This window comes from Leptonotus elevatus, chromosome 12 (genome assembly GCF_054856555.1).
Source record: "Leptonotus elevatus isolate MCC_2025b chromosome 12, RoL_Lele_1.0, whole genome shotgun sequence".
NCBI lineage: Eukaryota > Metazoa > Chordata > Actinopteri > Syngnathiformes > Syngnathidae > Leptonotus > Leptonotus elevatus.
Window position 1 is genome coordinate 23,183,436 of NC_141250.1, and position 7,664 is coordinate 23,191,099.

The 7,664-nt window shown below is 49.8% G+C and overlaps 1 protein-coding gene across 1 annotated transcript; it reads left to right on the forward strand.

Moving 5' to 3' along the window:
- Positions 1 to 232: 232 nt before the first annotated feature.
- Positions 233 to 7,263, forward strand: frzb (frizzled related protein). The gene is made up of 8 exons (XM_086090980.1): positions 233 to 561; positions 3,087 to 3,335; positions 4,187 to 4,222; positions 4,306 to 4,362; positions 4,448 to 4,513; positions 5,952 to 6,156; positions 6,242 to 6,305; positions 6,758 to 7,263. Exons 1-8 carry the CDS (start codon positions 357 to 359, stop codon positions 6,815 to 6,817), a joined length of 942 nt encoding a protein of 313 aa, XP_085947106.1. The 5' UTR covers positions 233 to 356; the 3' UTR covers positions 6,818 to 7,263.
- The last annotated feature ends 401 nt before the right edge of the window (positions 7,264 to 7,664 follow it).

Here is a 7,664-nt window from a genome sequence, read left to right on the forward strand (position 1 = left end):
GTGAGAAGGAGAAAGAAGCCAGGTCAGAGCTGAGGAAGAGGAAGGAGAGAAGAGGAGGAGAGTTGGAGGAAAGAAGGGAACTGGAAGGAGGAAGGGGCGAGGTCAGGGTGACGAGAAGTGAGTTGAAAAGGAAAGCAGGCAAGTAAGAAGAGGAGGAGGAGGAGGAGGAGGAGGAGGAGGAGGAGGAGGAGGAGGAGGAGTGTGCCCCTCCCCGCCCTCCCCTCCCCTCGCTGGTCTCCGGGGCGCGAGTGGACTCGCAGTCATAAGGACCGGCAGCGTCTCGCCCAACACACGAGCGGCGCCTGCCAAACTCTCCGAGCAGTCCCGAGTCGCCAGCAGCTGGAATCCGTCCGGCCATGAGGCAGTGGGGAGCCGTGGTGGCGGCGCTGGCCGCCTGCTGCGCGCTGTGTCCGGCGCCGGCGGGGGCGGCGGCGTGCGAGCCGGTGCGGATCCCGTTGTGCCGCTCCATGCCCTGGAACATGACCAAGATGCCCAACCATCTGCACCACAGCACGCAGGACAACGCCGTGCTCGCCATCGAGCAGTTCGAGGGGCTGCTCGGTCAGTAAGCTTCGCCGCGTGGCACCGCACTCGCACCGCACTCGCACTCGCACCCGGGTCTGTCGCGCTCAAACGGCTGGTGACGCCTCACCGTCTCCACAGAGATGAGGACGAGCCAGCCGGTCGCTCGTTGCGTCGCTCTTTCGCGACACGGAAGCTTCTGGAATCGAAAAGATTGTGTTTCATTTGGTGGGGCGCATTTAAAGGTCTGCTGTGATGAGGTAACGGTGACCCCCAGAGGTCACAAGTCAGACGGCAGATGAGGAAAACGAAAGCTGTCAACCAGTTGCGAGGGTCACCCGTCAACCCATTTTCCTTCGTCGCCTTTTCTGCTTCAATCTCATCATCGTGACGGTTTCCAGATCTTGGTTTTTATTTGCGTCGTCTTCGTTTCCGTTTTCCAGATCATCTTCGTTGTCTTCATCTGCTTGTCAACTTGGATTTAGTCTTCCTTGGCATCTTCATGGTTTTTTTGTTGTTGTCTTTGTGTACTTGTTTGTCTTCTTGCTTGTCGTCTCATCAGAGTGGATTCAAGTCTCGTAAGAATACAAGAAAAAGACTTTTCGGGCCCGGCAAGGACGCTTGACACAAAACAAACGGTACAAATGGAGCTGCTGCCTGCCCACACTGCGGACAACCGCACAGGCGGGACGGGACGGGACGGGACGGGACCACCACAGCCCAGCTGTAAACGGTCCTCGGCAGGAGCCCGAGCGGCCCAGCGAGACCCGATCCGAAGCTCTCGACCAAACGCTCTCCGCAGAAGGAGGCGTCCGATGGTCCAGCCGGAAAAGCCGCAACGTGACGGAAGACGGATCGGAACCGAACAGATGACGAGCTCGCAGGCTGGAGGAAAGAGGCCAGGACTTGCTGTCCTTCAGTCCAGCAGTCGCAGTGGCATGCAAAGGACTTGCTGAGGACCTCCAAGTTCATGCAAACAAGCCAGGGTGCGAATTGAAGCCGACGTTCGTGCGCGATTCCCTTCAAACTGGTTTCTGACTGACATTAAGCATCAACAGCCGACGCTTGGTTTCCAGTGGACCCGCCTCCTTGTTGGTCCGGGGTTTTGGGCCGGTTTAGAGAGCCTCGTGGCGGCATGAAAAGCCCCGCGACGACCCGGTGGCTTGCATTCCCGTCGGCAGAGGCTTCAAGTGGATCTTTTCTCACAGGCCAAACATGTTAAGACAGATGACTTGCATTTGATTGACAGTCGGGGGGCGTGGCTTCAGCGCATTCTAGGACACGCCCACACCATTTCAAGTTGAAGTCCCACCGCAAGCTCGGACTTCTCCTTTTTGTCCTCTCGGCCGCGTGGCCTGTTATCTTATCGCAAGCGATAGCATGTTGTGTCATTCGCTATCATACGCTAAGCTGCTTTTGTGCGAGCGATTAGCCGAGCTCCAAGCGGGCACGTTCGCCGCGTTCCTGTTACGCAAACATCGCACGTGACTTTTCAACTGCTTTGGCTTGGGAAGCATTTTGAACGTCACGGCGAGCTCGCGGGGTCAACGTGTGGACGGCCCCGCAGCTTTCTCACCTCTTGAGTTTTCAGCCCTGCGGGGTCCCGTCCCCGTCTTGCCTGCAGCCACTCGGGAGCACTTTGACCCACTTTAAGACCCTCCACATATTTTGTTGGTGTCAAACAGAAAGTGCCTTCGTCCAAATAGGGTCAGTTTCTTTTTTTTTTTGTTCACAAACAAATACTGTTGGTCAGCCCCCAAATATGCAAATATGACTCAAGAAACATCCGTTTTGTTTCCTGAGTTTTGCAGATGTGAGTTTTGCGCCCGACGTGAGCGATCGGCAGCGTCTCCAAAAAAGAAAGCCGAGACTCTTCTTTCGTCCACCCCAAAAAAAGTCTTCAGTGCGGAATATCAGCAAAAACATTGCGTGCTTGTTGTGGCCAAAAACAGAACAGCGACTCGGACGCATTTCTGACGCACGCGTCAGCATTCCGCAGGCAGACTTCCAGCGCGTTTGGCTTCACTCGGACGAGCGGTCGCCCGTTTGTCGCCCGTTCGTCCGCGATGTAGAAAAACATGGCGAAAACCCGCAGGCGGCGCCGGGAGCTCGTCGGTCAGCAGCGGTCGGCTTCTCGGACGGAAGCGGGCGGGGAAGGCCGACGAGCGCAAGAATGATAATGATAGAGCGAAGGAATGAGGGCGGGGCCAAAAACCTCAGACAGACGCTGAACCTGCCTGACCCTGACAGCTCACCACGCACCCGCAAACACAAAATAAACACCATCTCAATCTGCAGCGTGGAAAAAGGAAGTCGGACAACATTAGGATACAAAAGATGTCATCTAAAAATGGTGGGCGTGAGTTCCATTCCACCATTTCTGAAAACTTGCTCAGCGCGACTTTATAACTTTCACTTCTCTTAAGGTCCACGAATACACTTTTAAAATAATGTCAACTCGCGAGCACACACCCAAGATTTTGAGATTTTCTCCGCCGACGCCGACTTGTCTTCCCAAATGTGCCGCTGACTTTGTGAGCGTGTGTTGCCGTTACCTCCGGCAGGGACGGGCTGCAGCGCCGACCTGCTGTTCTTCCTGTGCGCCATGTACGCGCCCATCTGCACCATCGACTTCCAGCACGAGCCCATCAAGCCGTGCAAGGCGGTGTGCGAGCGCGCCCGGCGCGGCTGCGAGCCCGTCATGAGGCGCTACAACCACAGCTGGCCCGACAGCCTCCAGTGCGGCGAGCTGCCCCTCTACGACCGCGGCGTCTGCATCTCGCCGGAGGCCATCGTCAAGGCCGACGCCGCCGGTAAGGCTGCCCTGCGCGCCGCAAAACAAACATCGGCAAACATCAAAAAGGCAAAGGCTCTGTTTCCCTCAAAACGCGCATCGGTCCAAAAAAGTCAACAACAAAAAAATACGCATTGAAGTGGAAAAGTAGCAACATTTAAAAAGAGATTGAAGATTTTTTGTCTCATCAGGGAAAAATTCACAATAATAAAAAAAAAAGGCAAATGATTCAAAAAAGTATTAAATCAAAATAAAATGCATCAAAGATGACACATATAAGTTTTGTAAAAAGAATGAATCATTTGAATTAATTGTAAAGAAATACAACATGCCTAAAAAAAAAAAAGCTTTTAAAAACATTTAAATAAAAAAGGTCAAAATTGCAACTTTTGTAAGAAAAAAAGAAGTCAAATTAAAAATGGTTGTAAAATACAATTTCTTGATTTTCTCCCCCCCCCCCAAATATAAATAAATAAATAAAATAATGTTAATTTAACAGCGATTTATATTTCCTCAATTAAACAACATATGGGAAACTAAAAACTGTCAACAACAAAAAATGTAAGAAAAAAGTCAAGAATTAACACAATTAGTATGTAAAGTATTTGGAAGCATTGCAGTATTCAAACATTAAAAAAAATATATATTTTTTCCACAAAATTATAAAAATGTGAACAATTAAAAAAAAAAAATCTAGTTAAGTCTTCAAACAAAATGTGTCCAAAAAGGTATTAAAAGAAATGCAAATTGAAAAAAAAATAAAAAAGGAAAAATTAAAAAAATTATACCGTTTTCAAATGGCTGAATTTTGCATGCGTGAAGTAAAAAGAGTTGATTGGTGTCGATCCCGTGTTGTTTGTGTGTTTGCAGATCCGTACTACCAAGACCCGGCCCGGTGCAACCCAGGTCACTGACAAAAGCCGCAAAATCGAAATCTCTCATTTTCCACCATTGGACTCCGCAAAATGGATTTTTCATTTGATTGACAGAGTCCAGTCCGGACTTTCCCTTGGATGCCAACAACCTTCACTGCAGAGGAGACGTCGGTAAAGTGGCGCTTTGGCTTCGGGGAGGCCGAGCCGCCGTCGGACGCTAACGTGACCTTGTGTGTGTGTGCGTGCGTGCGTGTAGATCGCTGCAAATGTAAGATGGTCAAGATGGGTCTGAAAACCTACCTGAAGAACAACTACAACTACGGTGAGTTCTTCTCTGGCCGACGCTGTTGGGGTGTCAGCTTTTTGTCATCGACAGCGTTGAGGCGGCAAAGGCCTTTTGGATTTTCCGGAGGTCTTCTGGGTTGTGCGGCAAGGCCGTTATGGCCAGCGCATTGCGGTCCATAACGGCGGCATGTCAACTTTGACATGAGGTTCGAGAGCCTGCCAAGGATTGGGATACCCCGTGTCAGGTCTTGGCCAATAAGATGGCCGGCGTATTGGCTGAAGTGAAGTCGGCAAAAATGATAGGTCCGGCGCGGCATCCGTGTCTGAGCCGGTTTCGTCCGAGAAGGCCTCCCATTCAGAACCACCGTTATTAGCGCCGCGCGGCACGACAGTCGTACCTTAGTCGCATCGTCCACAGCAGCGACCGATCTACACGATCCTTTTCAGGTCTGTGAAGACAAGCAGATGTTTCTGACACGGTTCATGTTCGTTGTTCCTCTGCGTGGTCCCATTCAGGGACTCCACTTCTCGGGTTCAGGGCCAAAAGGCACTCGGTGAGGACACGAGCAAGGCCATCTCGTCACTGCTTGAGGAACTTGACGACAGTTCGTCTCTTTCCCAGAAATGTGAACCTCCTCCTTTTAACATATCAACGGGAGTGCCGTCAGGACCGGCAGCTTTATTGTTGCTCAGGCTTGTGGCGGCCGTACGGGAATCAGGAGGCGGAGACGGTCGTCCAGTCACCGCAAGGTCGCTTGTGTTCTATGCCCGCTTGGTGGTGGTGGGAGGGGCCGTAGGCGCACGCCGGCAGCCACGCTTCCTTCCGTCCGCCTGCCTGCCCCAGCTGTGGCTACTTAAGTAGCTTACGGCCGCCACAGTGTCAGCGTGTGAGTGCATGAATAACGTTTCCATTGTAAAGCGTCTTTGAGTGTCCAGAAAAGCACTCTATAAATCGGATGCATTATTATTATTATTATGATTAATATAGGCTCCTGCCGCCCTGGAAATCCAGACTCACTGGCGGCTTTGCCGGAGAGTGACGTTGCTCACCAAGACGACATCACGCAAATGAGACAAATTTGATTGGCCCCGCCTGTTTTCAGCCGGTGCCGAACGGCTGTCTCTGGACGCCTGTCCTGTCCCACTTCATTTTTGAATAAAGTGGGTGCGACTAATGCAAAGCGGGAGCTTCGACATTTCCTCTCTGATGGGATTGGATTGGTCACCACTCAAAAGGTCCTGAAAGTGCTCCTTCCGACACGCACTTGTGGAATGGCTTTGTCCGTCCTCGGCGAGCAGCTGGTTCGGTCCATACGTGGTAGCGAGCGCCACAGACGCTCTTCGGGTCACTGACGAAAGCAGCTGGCGTCACCCAAGACCAGAGCGTCCTTCCGTGTCCGTGCCGGCATTATTTTGTGAGCCAATATCCCTGCCGTGAAAGTGTCTTTCTGCATGTTCACGTGTGATGCGTGCAGTGATCCGCGCCCGCGTGCGCGAGGTGCGCACGCGCGGCATGGAGCCCACAGCGGTGGTGGAGGTTCGCGAGGTCCTCAAGTCTTCGCTGGTGCACATCCCCCGAGAGACGCTCACCCTTCACTACTCGTCCTCGTGCCAATGCCCGCCCGTCACCGCCGGAGACGAGTACCTCATTATGGGATACGAGAACGAGGAGACGTCCAGGTAGGTTCCGCGACGGTAGCATTTGGCGCGGCCGTGGGAAGAGGCTGACGGGCGGGGGGGGGGGGGGGCGGGGCCTCCGTTGCAGGCTGCTGCTGATTGACGGCTCCATCGCGCAGAAGTGGAAAGACAAGATGGGACGCAAAGTCAAGGTGGGACACACACTTGACTAAATAGAACCCAAGTGCCTGTCAAACAATTGAGACCGTGGGTAAATCGAAGGTCACAAAACAACTCTCATATATTGTTATTATAAATACTGAAATTGAATACTGGCAGAACAAAAGCGCTGTCATAGCTAAAAATAAATAAATAAATAAATAAAAAGATTTTATTTTGTTGTGTATGTACAAGTGTTTACAAATATGTGTGTGTATTTCTTTTCTTTAAAAAAAAGTTAGTCTCAAGATAATAAAATAAATAAAACATTGGTAGTATTTTATCCTATGATGAAATTGTTTATGGATAATGGATGGATTATATTTTATTTTCTGTCTTCTGTCTCATTTGATAAATAACAGATCAATTGATTGTTGGCCTTCTTTCACGATAATGTTTAACACGCTTTGTGTGTGCGTGTGCGTGTGCGTGTGCGTGTGTGTAGCGATGGGATCAGATCCTGCAGGGAAAGGCCCGAGCAGCTCATCGCCGGAGTCGCCACTAGGATGGAACCAAGCGTGTGTTCGTGCGTGAGCGCACGCGTGTGTGTGTTTATTGCACTATCACAAGTAGCTGAATGTAGTTCATTTATCTTTGCACATTTAGTGTGTGTGCGTGTGTGTGTGCGTGCGTGGGTGCGCGTGCGAGGCTTCTCACTAGGATCTCGTCATCATAAAGGGAATTTCTGCAACTTTTCACATCACGTCAGCAACTTGCTGTCCTTGTGCTAAAAACAAAACACATTTCATTCAATTTGTTGAAAGCTTCTTTTGTAACCGTAGCAACAATAAACAATAGATCAACAAGATCGTTTGCTCTTGAAACTGAAGAAGTGACGCCGCTCTTGAATGGATTCCGTTTCGCATGCGATGACGACGTGGTTACTTTGGAAAAAGCGAAAGTGAAAGTGACGACGAAAGTAAAAATAAAAACCTTTGTTTTTAATAGTAATTCATTTGTCTCCGTTTCTTCCAACGTGTCTGTTCCAATAACGAACGTGAGAAACAGAGCAGCAAGAAATCGACCAGCTTCACATTGCGACATGAAATTTGGTGTCCATCATGAAAAGAGCCACAAAAAAGGACTCAAGATGCCGGAAAAGCAAAGTTATGCGAGTTAACAAAAAACAGTGAAAAAACAAAAAATTACAAAATAAAATAAAAACGAAAATGCTTTTGAAAAAACAAAAACTGACTGAAACAACATTTGGTGTTTACAAAACTAACTATAATTAGAGCAAAAATGTCCTTCGTTTTAGTCTTTGGTAGATCATTTAATACGTGAACCTTTGGGGATGATTTGAAGTCGATGTATTTATTGCAATAGTAACCGAAATAAAGATGTTTTCATTT

Coding starts and splice junctions, on each gene's coding strand:
- frzb (XM_086090980.1), top strand. CDS start 357: ATGAGGCAGTGGGGAGCCGTGGTGGCGGCGCTGGCCGCCTGCTGCGCG. Junction 4,363..4,447: donor TCACTGCAGAGGAGACGTCG/GTAAAGTGGCGC, acceptor GCGTGCGTGTAG/ATCGCTGCAAATGTAAGATG. Junction 6,306..6,757: donor AGATGGGACGCAAAGTCAAG/GTGGGACACACA, acceptor GCGTGTGTGTAG/CGATGGGATCAGATCCTGCA.